Source organism: Pavona decussata, unplaced genomic scaffold (assembly GCF_977016875.1).
Source record: "Pavona decussata unplaced genomic scaffold, jaPavDecu1.1 SCAFFOLD_416, whole genome shotgun sequence".
Taxonomy (NCBI): domain Eukaryota; kingdom Metazoa; phylum Cnidaria; class Anthozoa; order Scleractinia; family Agariciidae; genus Pavona; species Pavona decussata.
The window spans coordinates 305,001-326,623 of record NW_028145778.1 but is presented as its reverse complement, the minus strand read 5'-3'; the positions used below and the strand labels follow the sequence as shown (position 1 = coordinate 326,623).

Genomic DNA, 21,623 nt, shown 5'->3' with positions numbered 1-21,623 from the left:
AAAGTTGCGTTTTGGTGGACGTCAATCAAAGAAAAGCCGTTGAAATTATTTTGAATTCTGACAAGATTCCAGGGTAAACCTGTCAGAAACTAAGAATTTTACCTCGCTAAGAGAACGTAACCTTTATTTAAATTGATTCTCCAGACAGATCAAGCGCAAATAAAAGGTATTTTTGAATTAAAAATTTCGATTTTCACTGCACGTGATAATTTGCTCACTTGCACGCATCGCTGATTAAATTGTCAGGTGTAGCGATTTCAAATGTTTCAAAAAAAAAAAATAAGGCTTCGTCTTAATAATGCGCATTTTTTAGATAACCTGTCTTGGAAATCAACTTTCATAAAGTTTACCATCCGTCAGCGGATAAAACTGACAATTTCTTCGTTCTGTTGCCTTGAAATGTTCTTAGAATTCAAAATAATTTCAACTGCTTTTCTTTGATTGACGTCCACCAAAACGCAACTTTATCGGAGTCTTTTGAAGGCGATAGGTCGCGTGTTATTGGTAACCGCTGTAAGTTACGAATCCTTGTTTTTTTTCTCGTTGATTTATAACCCAAGTGCGAAAATGTACGGGAAAAAACTCGGTCCGCAACTAACAGTAGTTTTCTGTGACGGTGTAACAGTGCAGCCCTTCCATTCTCTGACATCCTGAGCGGATTCAGTTATAAAGGCGAATAAGAGCGTGTAATATGTTGATTTACAGTTTTAGAACAAAAGTTCTTGTGACGGTTTATTTTTACATTATATTTTACAGAATCGTTAGTACACTCGAGCACCGGTAATAGCGACATCGTAGTGACGACTGAAATTATCCGTCACTCGCAGCAGTGCCAATTCCTTCCTTCCACCACCCCCTCCCCCCTATTTTTTCCCGGGGCCCAAATCTCCAGGGACAAGCATTTTTCAAAAGAACACACGGAAGGAAATGGTTTTACTGAAACCGCTTTGGTTTAAAATTAAGTTTAATTATTTTGTTCTGAAATTGGATCTGGTTAGCCGTTCAGTGGTCTGAAATACACTTGCCATATTGGATTAACGGGGGAAAATTATAAGGCTCGGGAGTGTAACTCGCGAGTATTCTATCCAATAGGGTATTATATTGATCCTTTTCCTACCGATTGGCAATAATTCGTGAATCTGGCTCCTGTAGAAGACTAGATCTACTTGTCGACATGTCGACATACATTAAATCTGCCATGCTCTGTATCCGTTATACGGGCTTTGCAGTCTTAATTTTGTGTCTTTACTCTGGATGACGTCTAGTACAAGGATTCCTTTTAGATCCTTCTTCTCCTTCTTCTTCTTCTTCTTCTTCTTCTTCTTCTTCTTCTTCTTCTTCTTCTTCTTCTTCTTCTTCTTCTTCGTCTTCTTCTTCTTCTCCTTCTTCCAGTTCCTTCCAGTTCGGTTGCGGGGTCAGTGTAACCTCCCTAACGATAGTCGCCATTTCACCCAAATTGTTTGCGAGCAGCGGTGTAGCGCGCACTTATTAGGTGCAACTATTTGGGGGGGGGGGGGGGGGGGTGTAGGAGGTGAAGACACATGGTGAAAATTAAACGCACGCGTTGTCCTCAAAGTTGTACTCAGTGCTTTACTTAATTTCCAAGGATATATTGTTGACAAATTCTCTTTTCTAAAATCATTAGCCACAATCATGAATTTTGGCCGCTGGTGGAACACAGCAGAGGGAGTGAAAGTAAGATTCGAGTAAAGAGAGGTATGCGAGGAGCAAAATAAATTTGTAATAATTTATCATAATCATGATAATACTATTTTTTGGATAAAAACGAATGTCCAATAATGAGCCAGAAAATAAAAGAGTGGAGAAAAAAAGTTTAAACTAATGCTGTCGATGATACTATCTTCATTATCAAGCCAAAGTGACTGTTTCTTCGTGGTCTGAATATATTTGAGTGAAAATAATGTAATAGACATTTTGTTTCTTTTGTGATTATGTAAATTACTTATCCCGGATGGAGTCAGTTTGAACGTTCTGAAGTTGACGTTCAAAGTTTACTGAAGTTTTTCAGTAAACTACTAGTCAGGTCACACGATAAAAAAGCTAACGTCAGTGCTTAGTTTGGCTTGCTATCTGCAACCTTGAGCGTAAAGTTTGCTCGTTACCCTTGATGTGGCTGTTTGCTGGTTTTAAGGGTGTTTACCGCTTTGCTTGTAAATCATCAGTTTCTGGTTTGAATTTCCTATTCGCGAGCACAGACTTAAAAAAATAAAGGAATTGTACTTCTGTTTCTCCCATCGAAGAAAAACTCGCTCACGAGACAATTGATGAAAATAAGACATTGCTAGAAACCCGAGGCACTGTTTCATTAAAAGTCAACAAAGACTGTTAATCTATTACAATGCCTTGACTTCTTGGGATCATGTTAATGATCCTGTCTTCTGTGCGTTTAAAAAATCTGAATATTGGCCTGATCTTCATCTCAGCTCTCTTTGCTGAGTAATTACGTCCCTTCCAAGTGCGCCAGTTTACTCCATCATGGTCAGATGAGTGATGGCCGTGATAATAGAGGCCATTCAGATTGGCAAATACACAGCCGTTAAACCACCAGCCTCCTTTGCCGTAATGATCAGCGCAGTTGCCCGAGCTGTTATCGTTGTCACGATCCTTGGTTGAAAAAGCACAGCCACGGTGATAACCGAATGAGTCACCAGCAGTCCCTATAAAACAGAATAAACCACACATTTCATTTCAAGTTAAAAAGTAGGGAGGAAGCTCAAGTTTGCTGAGCGATTCCCAGGTGAGACTTTGCCATTGACCAGAAGTTCAGGGAAAGGGAAAATTAAAATTGGTGGGAACCTTGTGGGAATAACATCATTGGCTTTTGATTTGCCCGAGAGTTTTTACCATTTAGTATTGAAACTGGTCCGGGTTGTTCTAAAATCGACCTCTAAACGCAATAGGAAGCAAATAAGCTTCAAATCTGCTTCTGTTTCTGTTGTGTTTTTGGTACTATTCAGCTATAATTGGAAATAAGTCACAGAAATAGTCCAGGTAAAAGAAAAATGGAAACAATTTAACAGAAACGGTCAAAATCAGACCCGGGCTTTAACAAAGACGGATATGTAACCGAGTATTCAGTGTTGTGTCAGAGAGGAAGCGAAATCGGGGGGGTGGAGGGGGGGGGATAATGAAAACCAAAGAAAGAAAGCTAAGAAAAGAATGACAAACAAACATGGATTTGGTGATCAATAGGAATATTTACACGAAATCTAACCAAAATAGGTTCCAAGGTTAAATTTGTTCTTGTTCAGTGAACTACGGAATCCAACACACTGAACCTGAAGAGCATTTTAAGAAGAAAACTTACCAGAATAAAATCCAAGGCTCAATTTGTATTTAATTCTCTCGCTTGACACAGCAAAGAAGTCGTAGTCAGCGTAAGCAGTATTTCCTTTCGTATCCTCCAGGTCTATACGCGAAGTCTGCTCTTTGCTTTTGTAAGACGATTAATCTTGTCCAGTCCGAGCCAAAACTCGCCATTCAGGTTACCGAAGGCGCGTTTGTAGTCATTCCATCCACGGCTGAAATCAACTGAGCCGTGCAATCGCTTCTGGAACACAGTCCACCCTCCACCAGCTGTTTTCTGATCACAGAACACATCAAAGGCACCTGAACCACCAGGGTCCGGATCTTGTAAACGCCACTGATCTTTTGGCCAGATATATACAGCTTAGCGCAGGTTTTCTTATCTGAAGAAGAAATCAACATACCAGAAGAGCTCAACTTTGCAATAGTTTTCATTTGCGCTGGATTTCTAGCGCCCAAAACCAAAACTAAATTTTTATGACACCAAAATCCCATCGATGTTAAGAAAAATATATTGAGTCGACATTTCACCTAACAGAAGACTATTGCATGCAGCAATTTGACTAGTTTGGGGCAAACAAAAAAAAAATGCTGGCTTCAGCGGCAATTCGCTGAATGCCCGTTGATACATGTTCACATTACTCCCCACTGGCCAGCGTGTTCACAGTTAAGAGAGGTTTTCGCCTCTACAGAAAGAAGACAAGTCATTTCGATCGTACCCACCCGATTTAGAGTTCTTTCCAGTCAAAGAGTTGATATTTTTCTGCATATCTTCCAGGCAGTTCTCTATTCTCAGAAGCTGAGCTTTGATGTCTTTGATTGGTACTGAGTGGTAGTTGTTGAAGTGCACATTGTGGCACTTCGTCGACGCAGCCGAACTCGAACGCGATTGGTTGGAGTGTGGCGTGACTTGGTTTCGAGTTGAGTTGTTCACACTCGCCACATGTGCTGCGTGAAATAGCAGTCTGCAACAAAATATTACCTTGATGCAAATCATTTCTGAATGAAACTAGTGAGATCAACGCAATCGCTTAGCTGTATGTTTGAACAAGTACCCCGGAACCACTGTTTATGAGAAGGTCTTTTGATATATGCAATCTTGAGTCAGTGAGACAAGGGGTTTTTTCGTGTTTAGCTATTCTATTTTTGGAAACAATTACTGTCAATTTGGCTTCCGGTAGTTATTAACATATAAATAAAAAACAATTTCGTCGCGAGAATCCCGAGACTTTTGTATCGTTTTAAAATTTTAATAAAACTATCGAAAAGACTATGTTGAAGCGATCCAAGACTTTGGCCCACATAAATCACTCACAACTTACATCATACATAATGGTGCATGACTCGCCGTGAAAGTATTTGCATGTGATAAACACCCAATTAAAATTACAATTCAGTCGTGTAAGGCACAATCTAATAAAACAGAATAAAATAAACATCGACGCAACATCCCTATCGTTAGCACAGGGACAAACTAATTATTTTTCTCCCTTGTTGAATTAAATATCAAAACACAAAGGGTCAGTTATTAAAAGACAGTTCAGACGGTCTTTAACAAAACCACGTTCTAAGCCATTTTCAATTTTGCCAACAATCACTGAATTATCTAAACAATGCATCCCAGACTAGAAAACTATCTATCTACTTAAAATAAACAACTAATATACAGATTTGCTGCAAATGTTTATCATACTCCCGCATAAACCTTAAAGCTTGGAACAGCATTATCAATCCTCTCGTTATCAATCAGTAAAAGTACTTCTCGTACTTACCTCGTCGAACCTAGAGTCCGGCTTCATATGTTACACTCTTTTTTTATAACAATTTATTTTATAAGAATATCGAGGCTGAAATTTGCAAAATTTTAAGAATATGTTAAGAACAAACCGATGCTGAGATTTTGAAAAGGGTATATTTGTGTGTTGAAAATCTGTAAATACAATACAAATATATGTTTTTAATTTAACCGTATAAAATTATTCCTTTCTCTAATGGCAAACTAGCCAACAAAACGAAAAAACCTGCGCTAGCTATAGCCAAATGTTCAATGCTAATGACAGTTCGATGAACGGTACATGTAATACATATGTATTTAATAGTATACAGAATAAAATAAATGAACTGAACTGCAGAAAGTATCATGATAAATTCTTTCTTTGATATTGATACCCCTCTAAAACGGAAATGTCGTAAGCTATAATTTAAATATAGTACAAGACTATTTTCAGTGCGCCGGAAAAATAACATTCTTATAAATTGTAAAAAAAAAAAAGAAAAAGAAGAGTGTGCTATTATATGTTTTTAACTAAACCGTAAAAAATTTTTCCTTTCTCTAAACGGCAAAACTAGCCAATAAAACTATAAAAACCTGCACTAGCCAAATGTCCGATGTAAAGAAAAGCGATGGAAAACGTGCACAATGTAACATGATACAATCTAAAACGGACATGTCACACGCTGTAATCTAAGAATATTCACAAGAATATTTTCAGTCTAACATCGACAGAAAAATAGGGATATTCAGCCTGGGCTGGAAAAACAATATTCTTGTACAATAATAATAATAATAATAATAATGATAATAATAATAATAATGAAAATAATAATAATAATAATAATAATGATGATGATGATGATGATGATGATAGTGATGATGATGATGATGAGGATGATGAGGATGATGAGGATGATGAGGATGATGATGATGATGATGATGATGATGATGATGATGATGATGATGATGATGATGATGATGACAGTTTGGCACAGTTATCAAATTTGATAACCGGGACCAAAACAAACTATTAGCCAATCAAACCGCAAGTTACAGTTCAAGTGACATGTTATCATAGCAACCATCTTCTTTCAATATGGTGGCCATTTCAATATCAAAACATTTTGATGGGGCTCTAATTCAACATTCGATTTCGGTCGCACAGTGAATTGTACACAAGGAAAGGTTTAGAATAGGAATTTTGGCCTGACATCAGGAAAATACGATACAATCTTTGTCCATAATTAACTGACAAAGCTTATTTTGATATCTATCGAAAGCCTCATGGCGTCGTGGTGGACCGAGGAAACCCCGAGCGGCTTTGGCTGAAGCACAGAATTCCTGAGCGATAGCCGATCAAAAAGAAACACCAATCCCAAGAAAATTACTTCCATCAGAGATGCTTGTTTATTGCATAAACATTAACATGATTTGAACTTCTTTTTGCCTTGCTCCTCTCCTTCTTGTAGTTCGTCAATCTGTATCACAGGGAGCCCACACAAACTACAGTAGAACCCCGGTAACTCGAACTCTGAAGGGAAACGAAAATCTGTTCGAGTTAGCGGGGTTTCGAGTTATCGGGGTCGATTAAAATATTCAATATTTTAGGTTAATAGTTAAAAGTTTATTGATTTTCAGCACTTCGGTATACAATGTAGTGCAAATTACGGATATTTAAAAACTTATTTCAAGAAAAAAATACATTTTAAACAACTGTAATGATAAACTGCTACGACTGTAAATGTAACTGTACACAACGTTCCTACTGGTCCTTATTATTCAGTGGTGATTGCATTTTAGAACCAAAAAAAGAAAGCAGCGTCTGCTGTCGTTGGGAGCTCCTGAAGTTTCGTTCTGCCAATGCCTCTATTTTCTGTACATGGCTTCTAGTATTACAGTTCGATCACACAATAAGAAAAAGCTAATGGGATATGTCAATTGGCCTTCCTGTCGAGTTATAAGAACCAGAAATTCGAGTTATCGGGGTAAACTTTGGTCAAGGGAAGCGAAAATCTGTTCGAGTTAGCGGGTTTTTCGAACAAGCGTAGCAAAATTTATACGTGCCAGCCACAAGCATCCCGCTGATTGCCCCTTTCTGATTGGACGACGTTAGACAATGACACGTATGAATTTTGCTACGCATTTCAGTCGCTCAAATACTGTGGGATTTTGATTTTCTTCGAGGACTAGCTCCGGGCCGTTTGGATGGATTTTCGATTGGAAGGTACGAGAAGAATTGAAAATCTTTTGACCTTTATGCTGTGAAGTTTGAAATCGGAGCGATGCGTTTTTTTGGGGAAAAATCGCTCCGGCGCTGGAACCCTTTCAAAACAAGTTTTCCTCCCTTGTCACTCTTCTATTACGCTCGAGTGAACGTTCAACGCCGAACCCTTCAAATGGCTAAAATCGCCGTCTTCAACCTCAGGAACGACAACACACAACATTTAAGGTAAAACTACGTTTATTTTGATGTTAAATGAGAATATCTATAGCAATCTAGTACGATAATACGAGGATTTTCGATATTCCCATACATTGCCTCTATAAATTCAAAATACAAACGGTCACATAGTTTGTGTGGGCCCCCTGTGATGTAAGTTTAAATGTACTACCTAGAAAAATACGAATTATTTCCGTACGTATCTGGTCATTTTTAGTAACGATAATGAACAAGACAAAGACATGTAATTGCCAAGGAGGCATTTGAGTGTATACAATCGCAGATTGTGCATCCCCAGGCATTTCCGGAACAAAGCGTTCGATAGTTTTCGACTGAGTTGTTTATCAAAATCGTTGCTGGACAACTTAATTTTGAAATCCTACCCTTCATCACTAGACTTTCCCGCAGTCCATGAGCTCCTTTTTCTCTCTATTAATAAAGTATTGTACTCGGCCTATTTGCTTGCCAGCAACATCTCTCAACGTACACGCTTTCTTGGCGCTCTTGGACATCAAGACAATGTTCAACAATTCCTCCGGTATTTCTTCCACCGAGGGCAACTCGTATTGTAAGTTAAAAAGGATCCCTGTTTCCAAAGGTTAAGTAGCTATTTTCTCTCGGTGGAAATCCATAATGCTGCCTTCATTTCTAGTCATCCTAGAAGCAAGAGTAATTACCAATGGCGCGCGGTCAGTAGCGGAATCAAACCGCAAATCAAAATATCATGGTGCCCTCTTACAATTCTTCATGCCCTCCGACAAATAAGTGTTGAATCGAAAGATATATTAATAAAGATCAAGACATTTTTTCTTCGTGTACCACAAAAATCTACAACTACCTTAAAATTGATGGCAAAGACAATAAACATACCTCAACGGGACTGTCATTTCGTACCACCTCTTCAAATCCCAAGGAAAGATCTCGCATAATTCTTTCCCGATGGTCGCCATTTTTGCAGGGCCTTGAAGTTTATTGTTCTATCGATGTTCACGCCTGGAATTCTGGGTATGGAACGCGAGCACAACCGAAAAATTACCGAAACAATTGAACGCTCTCCGAAAACTCATCGAGCTCTGGGCTGACGCCATGTTGTGACGTCACGCGGTTATCAAATTTGATAAATGTGCCGGACTGGATGATGATGATGATAATAATAATAATATTTCTCCGGAGTGTACAACTGGGACCATTCCAAATGTGGCTCCATATTTTGAGTCTGTGCATAGAACCCTAACAAGTGACCCGTCCGAGTTCAAATGAAAGCCATAGACCAGTACTTTCCTGTGGTGATGTTTATTATGCTGGTCAAGGTGGCGTTAACCTTTTGACTCTGTGGATGAAACCCAAGTGTGACCATTCAAATGGAAGCTATTGAGCATTACTTTCCTGTGGTTCTCTTTATTATGATGCCACTAGTTAGTTCTGACTTTTGAGTTTGTGACCATTTTGCCTTGCAGGATTCTTCCAACTTTTGAGTCTGTGGACGAAATCGTGAGGTACGCCAGAAAAGTCTGGTTGGAGGAGAAAACTGAACTCCCCGACTGCCAACTGTAAAACTAGCTCACTTTATGCGTGTGATGCATTTACATATTATTTAACCTAATTTGGATACATTTAGTTTTATAGATTAACGTTCTATTATCCCACAAAAACGGTAAAGAGTCATTACAATTTGTTTTTCCCTCTCAGCGAAAGTCAATGTTACGTCTTGAGGCAAAGCACATGAATGTTCATGATATAAACTTTAATAAAATTGACATAAGAACAGCGGGGAGCACTGATTCTGATCGGCGCGGCTTCTATCATTAGCAGCCAAAAAGGGAATTGAAAGTCAACATCATAAGCCCGACATTTTTTCTCAAGCAACAACACCGAGATGGCTAAATTTATTTCCTGAGTACAGTGCGAATTTCGCTTGCAAATAACTCGCATAAAAACTCAGCTTTTCCGATCAGCGCAAGTACACGTAACTCTTCACTGCAATCTTTTCAGCATAATTCATGGGTTGAAAATAAATGAACACTTACCAATATCGAGAAAAGAGGATTAAAAGTCTATTCAGCAAGAAAACAAACCCTATCCGGGGCTTGGCTGGAAAAAAGAGTCGTTTGATGTAGCAAAATCCCGCGAGTTGACCTCTCCTTGATCCCTCCTGGTACCAATACAAAGATAGTGATACTATTCAGTAAAGACACAAACAAACTCGGAAAAAGAAATTCCGAGTGCTCTTATCAGGAGTCGAACCTAAGACCTTCCGATTACTAGTTCGGATGCTCTACCACTGAGCTACAGGAGACTCGTTGGAGCTAAGGCCATTAAACTGTAGGTTCATGGGACAAACATCCTGCATACTGCTAGGATTGGGATGTCAAAGAGTGGCATATGCGCAATGAAAGGAAATTAAGCATATAATATTTTTTGTGTGTGTTTGTGGTTTTTTTTTTTTAGTTATGGTTTAGTTTTGTTTTTATCTATTGAAAAATCGGGGAATTGGTTGGGAGGATGACCGGACGGCTTCATAGGAGGCCGCTTTCAAGGTATTAAAATAGAGGTTCTCATTTCTATGCAAATTACTGAGGGTCAGCGAATTCATGGAGACATTCCCTGTGCAGCTTTCAAAAACAATCACGTAGTGTCCGAGAAATTTCTTACAAAGGATCGCGCACAGGCCTCTATTTTACGAGGCAATGTCTGCGACTCAACGACGAGCAATATATACTTAAAATGTGCTTACTTTGTAAGATGCGGAAAAGTACTGCAATCAATATTAATGTGGGGAAGAAGGGAAATAATAGAGGAAAAAACAAAGAGAAAAAACATCTTAATGTATGTATGTTACAAAACACCAAAGCACCATGTTTATCCGTATAAACGGGAAACTTGTTATTATTCTTGAGTCATTAAGCTTACAGAGGAACTAGGAAATTCGTTATTTTTATTTTAAATTTATGATCATCTGTATCATCTACCATGTTATTATTGTACGCCATCGATCCTTCAATATGATGTTTCGAAGCTGACGTGGTTCTTAGATAGAATGCAAATAAGAAGTCGGTGTTCTCGGAGTAGTATCACTTTCTTTGTTTCGTTTGGCGCCTTTTTTATTTGTTTTGACTGTTTATAACAATGGTTTGGTAGGAATAAAAGCACGCATCTATGGCAAGGATGAAAATGGTTCAAGATGAAACAAAAAAAAAAGGTTGAGCCGAAGGTTCCCATGAAAAAAAACACTTCTTTGTCGTTGTCACTGACTTAAACTTGGATATAAGCTGGTAAAATAGAAATTCGAACAGTGCACGTGTTTTTCTCTGGCCCTCAGGGAATGGAAATGAGAAAGTGTTGTTCTCAGAGCTTAACTTTCTTTAGCCTTTCTTTGTGAGGTTTAGCGCATGAATGTACTCATTTAGTCTGACTATGACGCTTGTTTCAGTTGAATTTTACGGACGATAGCAATGGTATGCCAGAAACAGAAACATGTTAACATAAAACAATTTTTTACCCAACACGTTTCTAGGTAAACGTTGAGCTACAAGAGCATGCACGCTTAGGTCTCACGCAATGTTCAATGTCGAGGAAAAATGATAAAAACCAAAATAAAGAAGTGCTAAGGAAAGTTCTTCTTAGGGAACAGCGTTTTCTCACTTGCATTCCATTAGGGTCAGAGAATTCATCAGTAACTTCCTGTGTGGCTCAGCAAAATTGGAGTTACAAGATAATGGGTGGCTGGCCTCAAGCAATATTCATTGTCAAGGGAAAACAAAATTAAAACAGAAATACCAAAAAACAAGAAAAGGATGATGCCATGGATACTGAGAGACATAAAGTGGATAACATCTTTGCTCTGAGCCATCTTTTTGCAGAGGCTTGCAGAGGATACGGAGATTAAAAACCCGAGATCAAGGAGCAGTTACTACAGATCAAGACTTTGTCCTTCATCAAGGTGAGTTTTTTCTAAATTTTGAGGTATTAAGGTTTTAGCTTAGCTATTTAGGTTTTAATACAATTTTGTTTACCGGGTTGCTCACTTTCGGGGCTCTATAGAGTCCAAGTTCTTTGGATGGTTTTAAAAAACTAATCGTCAAAGCTCCTTTTCTCTTAATAACTGTCCTTTCAAAATAGTTTTTGTTTTCAGCTAGTCTTCCGTAAGCTTCTGTGCATGGGGGTTCCCAGCCGTGTGATAATGTTTTACAATCTGCTCCATTAGCTAGGATGGTATACGTGCAAGCCACTGCTTATTGACAAAAAACTACTGATGACGGTGTTATATTCGCGACCTGATAAAAGTTGGTCACTAAGCTCTGAAAGTATTTCTTCTCTTTCTATATTGTGATTTATTTTATCAAGTTTTCACTTAATCAAGTCAGGATATCTTTTAATAACATATAACTTTGAAATTGAAACGTTTGTTCGCTTCCCAGCATGTCTTTCAAATGTGGAATTTTCCTGTTGGTGTTGGTGTGCGGCATTGGATATTGTAAGTATCTTTCCGTTCACATCCCCAAGCACACACATACACATGCACACTAGTCAAAATAAAAACGAATCTTTCATCGTTCCTAAAATGTTGTGCTCAAAACATAATTCCATGCAATTCACTGACATTAATGCACAACGGCTCGATTACCACCATTGCTGATCACGTTTTTAACCTAACTAACGGCTAACCCAATTTTTTTTCTCGCGAATGTACATGGTCAAAGAATAGAGATTTTAACTTATGTGCTTCGAATGAATTAATTTTGTAGTTTTAAGATTGCAAATTAGTCCAACGTTAGAAGCTTCGAAAACCATTACACACTTTTTCATATCAGATAAATTTTCCATCGCCATAATGTAACAGAGGATATTTGAATATCAGGATACTCCTAAGAAACCGTCTTTTAAGAAATTTTAATTCCAGAAAACAAAGCGAAGCAAGATCACAGCGATAAGACGCTGAGAAATATTGTCAATTCAACGTCCGTAGATCGGTTGTAGATCGAAATTGCTCGATAGCTTTTTATACTCTGCCGTCATAGTTTTATTCAGTTTTCATATTATTACATGCTTTTAAGCTCTTGGATTTTTAACATTATTATTGTTATTATTATTTTATCAGTTGGAGTGATATCTCTCGATTTTACCAACGTAATTGATTGTAGATGTAGATGAATCTTTTGAAATTCATGAGATAGCAAGTTATCGATGACACGAAAACAAAAATAACTCGCATAGGATTTCATTCCGAACGCAAAGTTTATGAATTCTACAGGGAAAAAATTTGAAAGGCCAACCCATTCATCCATCCATCCTTCCATAAACCCTTCTTCTCCCCCCCTCCCCTCCCCACTTTGCTATTTGCAGGCTTCTTTCAGTTTTTCTTATCCATCACATTAGCTCTTTCTTTCCTTCCTTCTTTCCATCCTTTCTTACCACACTCCTATCATTCATTCATTCATTCATTCATTCATTCATTCATTCATTCATTCATTCATTCATTCATTCATTCATTCATTCATTCATTCATTCATTCATTCATTCATTCATTCATTCATTCATTCATTCATTCATTCCTTCCTTCATTCATTTATTTGTTTGTTTATTTGTTTATTTTGCACAGGCGCAGGTATGATTCCTAACTTGCTGACTGTTCATGTCGGACTGTCCACCACTGGATCAATAAGGTCCAGAGATGTGCAGCTTACTGTTGATACTATTTGAGGGATATTTTGTACTCTATGCAGATAATAGCAGCATTTTCTAAGTCTGTTATTTTGTCATTCAAACATATATACTGCCTCAGTAAAGGTGAGTGACTCACTTTTAATTACTAAAATGCTTAACGCTTGGACAAAATGGATAAAAACGAGAAAATTCAGCTGTCTGACTTAATTATTGCAGTACTAGTCCAGCGCACACACAGACTGCGAACCAGAGGATCACCTAAAAACCCACATCTAGGGTGTTGGTAACTGATTGTTTAATTTCTCACTGATCCCATACACTGCAAACTTAAAACCCTGGAAACTCTCTCGAATACTCGTCTCCCTCGCTTGTTACAATCTCGATCCCTTTTCTTCTAGATAACGCAAAAATGTCCTGTTGTGCCTCATGTGGACATAGACATGATTGGCTATTTTAACGTCACACCCTCAAACATGTCATCTCGTGTTTGCTCACACTATAACATTTATCATTGCTAGGGTGATACATTCGTTCAGTGTTCAACAAGGGAAGGAATCAGTTATTTGATTGTTAAGGAAGCAGAAGCCTACAAGAGCAGTTGCCTTTTCCGTGAAACAAAGAGCGGGAAAAGACGTTTTCTCTTGCAGGCTGAGGAGGCAGTACACTAGAAGTAGAGAAATTTGACTGACGACAGAAATCTTTCCTGAAGATAGTGATATTGTTTACATTAAAATATATGGGAAAAGAGTTTCAATGATTGAGAAGACGAATAATAGGTTTGGCCAAAGTCTCTTTTAGTTCTCAAGAATGATGAAATGTTGCGTACCCTCCATACTGGGCTTATATGGAGGCTTGTGGCACGCCTACGTTGTTTCTTGTATAATTTTGTACTTTCACGGAAGCCATATTGGTGTTTGCAAGTCGATATCATGGACGCAAACAGACTATAGTTAATTTGTAAATTGAGAACAGTGCGGCCTTAAAGGGGCAGTATCATGGGAGATCGATTGGAGATATCATGATTTTTGGTCAAAATTCACTAAATTTAAACTTTGAACACTGTGTTAATTAATTTCTCTGTCGCTTATTTAAAGAAATATTAATAGTGATTCTAAGACGAAAGGTTGAACCAAAATATAGTACAACCAGCAATTTTTATTGCGTTACAACAGCGAAATTTGAAAACGTCCGCCAAACATTTTCAAATTTGAACCCCTATCTATCTATCCTTGGATAGTTTCTTTGCATTCTGATAGTCTTTAAATGGAATTTTGTCATTATATCTCCTATCAACCGAATAGCGTCTTTCCGATTTTCGATGTGTTACTAAAAATAGCGTGATACTGTCCCTTTAATGACACTATTAATCCGGCGATTCTCTCTTTTCATGTTTTTTAACCAAACAATTATAATTTCAACGTCTGTGCGAACTTGTTCTCTAGGTGGTTGTTTTGATAAAAGGAGCGACTGCAAGGCCTTGAGGGACCGTGGCGACTGCCAACGTAACCCGTACTCAATGTTACGAGAATGTCCGGTTTCTTGTGGTGTGCACTGCAGTAAGTATATATAAGAGCCTGTTTGCCTTCCATACATTCGTGTTGTGTGCCAAAGAAAACCAATTCTTTTGGATGTATTGTGCGAACTTGTTTTTTAGGTTACTATTACTATAAAAAAAAAAAAGGAATGCAATATCTTGGCAGACCGTGGCGAATGCGAGTCTGCCGCGTTCTTGACATTACGCAATTGTCCGATTGCTTGTCGTGTGGACTGCCGTAAGTATTTTAAGGGCCTGATATCTTCCAAGCAAAACAAACTCTGTTAAAACATGTGTTTAGTGGACCCTTTTTTTTAATCGTTTTGTTATATATTTTTTCAGATCCATGCCGGGATCAACGCTGGGACTGCGAGCATAGAAGAGATGAGTGCCATAGAAACCCCGCTATGTTTGGATACGACTGTCCAAAGACCTGTGGAATTTGTTGGTGAAAAGTAGGATCGGTAAGTTTTGCTTTGACTGAGTAACTGATTGAAAATTTTGTTATAATTTAACACTATCTTAATGTTATAATTAATGCTATAAAATTGATACATTTGGAAAAAAACGAGTTAAAATGTGAAAACTTTTGAATCAGCGCAACCATTTTGCACCGCATACAAAAGTCAAGTATAACACGAGCAGAGTCAAAGATGGGAAAGTCAAGACACTTTCGATTTCGATTTCTAATATTGTACGTTATGGTTCTTTGTTTTACAGAAGATTGGACGGCTTTGCAGGAAAAAGAAATGGGGATCCAAGCCAAAGACTGTCAAATCAAGTAGTAGATGTTTACTGACTGCAAAACGAAAACAATAATTATGGGACTTAAGTTGTTATTGGAATAATAAAGAGGTGCAAACAGAATTCACTGTAATAGTTGGATTTATTTTTTTAAATTTTTTTTCCTTTTTTATATCTTACATAATTTACATGCAAAAAATAAATAACAAAACAGAAAGCATAGAAAGAGAGAGAGAGAGAGAGAGAGAGAGAGAGAGAGAGAGAGAGAGAGAGAGAGAGAGAGAGAGAGAGAGAGAGAGAGAGAGAGAGAGAGAGAGAGAGAGACAGAGAGACAGAGAGAGACAGAGAGAGAGAGAGAGAGAGAGAGAGAGAGAGAGAGAGAGAGAGAGAGAGAGAGAGAGAGAGAGAGAGAGAGAGAGAGAAAGAGAGATAGAGAGAAACAAATAAGCAAAGAGGAAACGATATCCCCATTCGTTATTTTCATTTTACTGCTATAAGTCTAAATAAGAGCAGACCATAGCCAGCGATACGAGATAAAAACATGTTTTTATAGTTTTAGCTTCAGTTTCTATCGTCCGCCATGTTTTAAAATGAAAAGGCCCTCAATCGTCTATTTGAAACTGTTGAAATGTTAAAACGAATCTTTTTCTTTTTTCTGAAAGTTATCCTGGTATCACCAGCCAGTAAGATTGAGAAAAGTGGGATAACCATCGATTCCTGGGGACTAATGGTTGTTCTTTTAAAATAATGTACTATGATTGAAATTTAGGCCATCAATCCTGAGCCTCTTGACACTAAATGCGCGGAAACTCTAAATCTTAACAATAACGAATTCAGAAATTAAACTAAACAACTATAAAAGAAATGGAACTGAAAATTGTTTAAAAGAACCGGGATTAGCCCTCATTTCGGGGACCCCGCAACATATTTTCTCGCAACGCCACATCTCGTTGAAAGCTGAAGGAAACGTTTGCTCGTAAGGTCTTGCTCACGATCTGGAAGGTAGAAAATGGTAAACAGGTAACCGAATCCTCCTCTCGATCGATTGGAAAAACTCCGTGGTATAGTTTTTTTTTTTTTTAACAATTTTTATTTGCATACATGACATGAGATTTACAAAACTGAGCACTATTAACATTACTTACAATACACAGAGTACTAACCTCAATGACTATATCTACATTGTTAAAAATACTTACAATACTTGCAAAACTGAAAGTGCTGACAATGTTCACACTAGTTACAGGAATATCGCTATGTCTTTTAGTGAACACTTTTTCTTATTTTTACTAACAAAACATTACTTTACATCTGATCAAATGCAATTTTTACAAATTTTACAGTGATTCCGTACAAAATGATCAAGCTAGAAAGCAACTGCTAAACATTCCTACTAAATTAAAAGAAAAAAATATATATTTATATAAAACAATTTTTAAGGAAGAAGAACTGCCCATCTAAGTCTAAAATTTGACAAACACTTATTAGCGACCGCAATCTGTTGTAGAGTCTGAATTTTATCGGAAAGTCGTAAAAGGAAGCTCTGGAAACTCAGTACACCCCCGCCTTTCTTTGCTTGTACAGAAGATGTGGTATTTTGCTATGAGTATTGAGTAGTTTAATGCCTGCCAATATGAAGATTTTTCGAAAAAGCCGTTAAATATATTACTTTGATTTAAAGAAAGCTTAACATTGGTCTTTTGTAGCCACCAGTCTTGAAATGTATTCCAGAAGGAGTGCACTTCGGTGCTGAGGACGAACAAGTGGTATAAGGTTTGTCTCTCATTTTTGCACAGAGGACAGATGTCACTTTCGGCTATTCCATCGCGGTGTAAGCTAAATTGGGTGGGTAGTATGTTATGTATAATTTTATACTGAAACATCACTAGTTTGACCTCTTTTGTAATTTTAAACGGTAACTGGTATACTTTGTCAAGTGTTTTTTCGGTAAAGCCTTGTCTCAAAATTTTATTCTGGGAGGTTGGTGCCTCAAATGTATCTATTAAGATTGACGAGTAGAAAGAGCTGGTGGACAAGTTTGTCACAGAGTTTTCTTCAGCGTTGGTCTGATTCTGCGGAGTTACTGTTTTTTTTCCACAAAGATGGAATGGCATCTAACAAACCATAAAATGTCGTAAAGGGCACCTGTAGGTTATACAAAGTCTTAAACTCAGTGTAGCTGCAGAGATTTCCGTGTCTGTTAAATAAATCACATACGTAGACGATGTTGTGAGAAAACCATCTTTTGTAGAAAACTGGTTTCTTATCAATTAAAATATTGCGATTGTTCCAAAGAATTTCATTTTTAAAGTCTACCTCATTTTTCTTCGACTTTTTGCAGTCATGCCAATACAACAGAATTGAACGGTAGAACGGGGAAAGGTTTTCCAGCGAGAGCATCTTAGGATCGTAATTGCATCTGGTTAAGAAAAAGAGGTTACCGTGTTGTTGGACCATAACATCAGGAATAATTTTCCAAGAAGAGGGTACCTCGTCTTGGATTCTTTTAATCCACGCAATTTTCAAAGCTTTCTCCATGATTGCGAAGTCGCACATTTTTAACCCGCCTTTCCTTCTTTCTCCTATGATTGTGCTTCTTTTAATTTTCGCGGGCTTGCCGTCCCAGATGAAATTAAAAGTAATCTTATTTATTTGTTCTACGTATTGCTTGGGGACATTTAAAACAGAAGCGTTATATATCAGTTTTGACAGGCCTAGTATTTTAACTATGTTAATTTTTCCATAGAGCGTTAGTTTCCTTTTTTTCCAGGTGTTTAAAGTTTGTTCCAATTCTCGTACTTTAGCACCAAAATTTAGCTCTTCCGCAAGTGTACGATTGTACGAGAAAAAGATTCCGAGAGAGAGTATTGGCTCCTTTGGCCATTTAAAACCAAAGGGCGTGTCTTCGTTATTTTTCCATTGCCCAAGCCACATTGCCTCAGTTTTAGTGGTGTTTATTTCCAATCCAGAAAGGAGGCTAAAATTTTGAAGGAGATCTAACAGTTGGACGACAGAATCTCGATCACGGACGAAAACAGTGGTATCATCAGCATATCGTGTTACTTTTATTTCATGATTGTTTACCAGAATTCCTTTGATGGACGGATTGTTTTTTAAAGCTCTTCCAAAACGTTCGATTCCTAGAACAAAAAGGACTCCTGATAAAGGACATCCTTGTCGTACACCGCGTCGAACAGGAAAGAACGTGGAAGCGTGGCCGTTGTTTAATACACAGCTAGACACGTCATTGTAAAAAATGTTGATCCAGTTTAGGATATCAGGTCCAAACTTGAAAACGTTAATGGCGGCTTTGAGATAAGGCCATTCAATCGAGTCAAAAGCTTTTTTAAAATCTAGAAATATAGCGATCCCTTTTTTTCCTGTCAAGTTTGTATGCTCTATTATGTCTTGTATTAGCCGAGCATTTTCGCCAATGTAACGGCCCTTCACGTAACCAGTTTGATCGGGGTTTATAATGCTTGGAAGAACCTTTTCAAGTCTTTTAGCGATGGCTTTAGTGACGATTTTATAATCAACATTTAGGAGCGATATAGGCCGCAAGTTCTCTAACATAGTTTTGTCTTTAAATTTTTTGGGGATAAGTGAGATAATACCTCTCCTTTGGGATATAGACAGCTTTCGAGATTGGAACGCAAAATTAAAACTTTCCGTCATTTCTTTATTGATTTCAGGCCAGCGATAAAAGCGATAAAATTCAGCAGGAATAGAAGTATTTTGTATTGCGCTCACCATCCTCGTGCCATCTCACTTTACTTCTGAGGATCGCTCCTTTTGTTCTATATGTCATAATTTTTTTCAGACGAGATTTTTCTACTTGCAATTCATGTATGATGTTTTTGTTGTGTGGGTTTTCCTCAGCTTGTCTTTGTAGCAGGTTTACCTTTTTTTGCAGAGAAATTTCTTTGTCCCTTAACATTTTCGCTTTCCTCTTCGAGTATTGTACCGTAAATCCTCTCATTTCCATTTTAATTAAATCCCACTTTAAGCCTAAATCGGGTAAATCAACATACTTCGCCTTAAAATGTTGAAGATTTTCTCGTAAAGCTGCAATGTAAGTCTCGTCTGTGAGCAGTGAAGTCAGTTAAATTTCCAAAAACCGGGACCAGTTCTTTTGAGCTGACGCTTCTGATTACAGGTGAATAGATACAGCCGAGCTGAATGATCACTTTCGGGAGCCCATAAAATTTCACACTTCTTTGTCAAAGCGCAAAACTCTTTGGAAATTAAGAAGTAATCTAAGCAGCTTTTTACTTTTAAGGATTTATTTCTCCAAGTGAAACGAGATAGGTTAGGATTTGTACTTCGCCAAATGTCGCACAAGTTGTACGAATCACAAAGGTTTTCAATTTGTTTTATGACAGAAACTTTTCTCGTGGCAGGGTTTCCACCGGTCTTATCTTTCTGGGAGAGTGGACAGTTAAAATTGCCACCAATTATTATACTCTCTAGGGCAAACTCCTGTAATTGGTGGTTTAGCTTTGTGAAGAAATTTACATGTTGATTAGCGTCATTTGGCGTGTAAACATTAACAAGAACAAGCGGAGTGTTGTCTCTTAGTAATTTCAAGATAATAAACCTCCCTTTTTGGTCAGAAATACACTTTTCTACCTTAAGATCTAACAAGGGGTTAATTAGAATCATCACACCTTTACTATGGCTTGTTCCGTGGCTGAAAAACACCTTTCCTCCCCATTCATTTTCCTATGTGGACGTGCATAAATTAGTGCTCTAGCACTCCTGCAGGAATATGAAATCTTGTTTCTGTTTATGTAACCACCGAAAAAGCAAACGACGTTTAAGAGACTTGTTTAGACCTCTGACATTTAACGACAGGCATTTTAAATCAAAGGAATTAAAATCAACGATTTTTTCTGAAGGTGCGAGCAACAGGCGCGGGTGACGGAGAACGCAAAGCTTCCAAAGGTAATTTTTTGCGAGCAGTTTTTTCGGTAAATAAAGATTCAATTAAGCAATCGCATAAATAGGGAAACGATGAAAACACGAGTAGCAAGAATCTTATCGTATTATAAAGTACAAAACAAACATGATCATAAATAACACAGTAACTTACATACAGACCAAGCCTCACAAACAAACAACCTACAACTACAACAACCTCACAAACTACAACCTTGATCGGCGTCCGGGAATAGCCAAAGCGGGTTCCAGGTTAAAATCTGGGCAGAAGCAACCATAAATTACTGTTGATGGAAATTAAGGGGCGGTGGGACGAAAATCGTGTGGAATGCTGGTAACATTGAAAGCTTCTTTGTTGATGTAATGGTTTCGGTTGATAACTTTAGCGTCACATCCTTGTTCTTTTGCAACATACATGGCTTGAATCAAAATTTTTCTCTCTTCTTGGATCGCTCTTGCATAATCTTTCGTGATATAAGCATCTTTGTAGTGTCGGGAACGCTTTAGACGGTTTTTAACGGCAAAAACCGCGTCTCTGTCTTCCCTCACGACGAACCTTGCAATGATGGCTCGAGGGCGTGGCGAACTGTTGTTATCACTGTTTCGCGACGATGGTTTTCCGACACGATGCACAGCTGGAAATCTTATGTCTTGTGGGTCTATCTTTAGCTCATTTTCGATTATATTGTAGACTATATCAGAGCAATTTTCGTCAGCCTCTTCGGGGATGTTCATGAACCTTAAGTTTTCTCTCCTTGTGTAATCTTCTAGGGCAACGAGACTTTCTTGTGTTCTTTGTTGTGACGTTTTCAGTAGCGCAGTTTCAGCTTGTGATTTAGCAAGTAGACTGTTCACAGTCCCCCTATTTTTCCGTGGGATTCTCGAGACCGGTATGCTTCGATGGAGCTGCCACCATCTTGGTTTGTAAAAGCGAGCGCGATCTGGGGAGAGTGTCTAAACTACCGAGGGGAGCGGGAGTGGGTGTTAGACACTCTCCCCAGATCGCGCTCGCTTTTACAAACCAAGATGGCGGCAGCTCCATCGAAGCATACCGGTCTCGCGAATCAAACGGAAAAATAGGGGGACTGTGAACAGTCTATTTAGCAAGCTCCTCTTTTAATAACTTGATTTCCCGTGACTGGCGGTCGAGCATTTCTTGATGTGTCCTTTTTGAGTCTTTGTGAGTCTTGAAGTCTTCCTGG

The 21,623-nt window shown here is 38.1% G+C and overlaps 1 protein-coding gene, 1 long non-coding RNA gene and 2 pseudogenes across 5 annotated transcripts in view; 2 read left to right on the top strand and 2 right to left on the bottom strand.

The window, feature by feature from the left end:
- LOC146450899 (uncharacterized) overlaps positions 1 to 14,181 on the top strand; it is a 34,886-nt gene extending 20,705 nt beyond the window's left edge. Inside the window, exon 3 of the long non-coding RNA XR_014860185.1 lies at positions 13,141 to 14,181. This is a non-coding gene — a long non-coding RNA (uncharacterized LOC146450899). The remainder of the gene's footprint in view (positions 1 to 13,140) is intronic.
- LOC146450895 (uncharacterized) overlaps positions 1 to 21,623 on the bottom strand; it is a 110,286-nt pseudogene that overhangs the window by 32,487 nt on the left and 56,176 nt on the right. The window lies entirely within an intron of this gene.
- Positions 2,347 to 4,379, bottom strand: LOC146450900 (microfibril-associated glycoprotein 4-like; annotated as a pseudogene). The gene is made up of 3 exons (XR_014860193.1): positions 4,051 to 4,379; positions 3,329 to 3,710; positions 2,347 to 2,678 (listed from the first exon to the last, which is right to left on the bottom strand). The product of XR_014860193.1 is annotated as a microfibril-associated glycoprotein 4-like (transcript).
- The window catches only part of LOC146450896 (uncharacterized), a 47,786-nt gene continuing 40,729 nt past the window's right edge, over positions 14,567 to 21,623 (top strand). The window contains exons 1-3 of one of the 2 annotated variants that reach the window (XM_085099813.1): positions 14,567 to 14,761; positions 15,082 to 15,203; positions 15,460 to 15,598. In XM_085099813.1, the coding sequence (XP_084955939.1) occupies positions 14,593 to 14,761; positions 15,082 to 15,191 (279 nt within the window). In that variant the 5' untranslated portion in view covers positions 14,567 to 14,592 and the 3' untranslated portion in view covers positions 15,192 to 15,203; positions 15,460 to 15,598. Of the gene's footprint in view, positions 14,762 to 15,081; positions 15,204 to 15,459; positions 15,599 to 21,623 lie in introns of those variants that run through there. The other variant, XM_085099812.1, reaches the window with a different exon arrangement.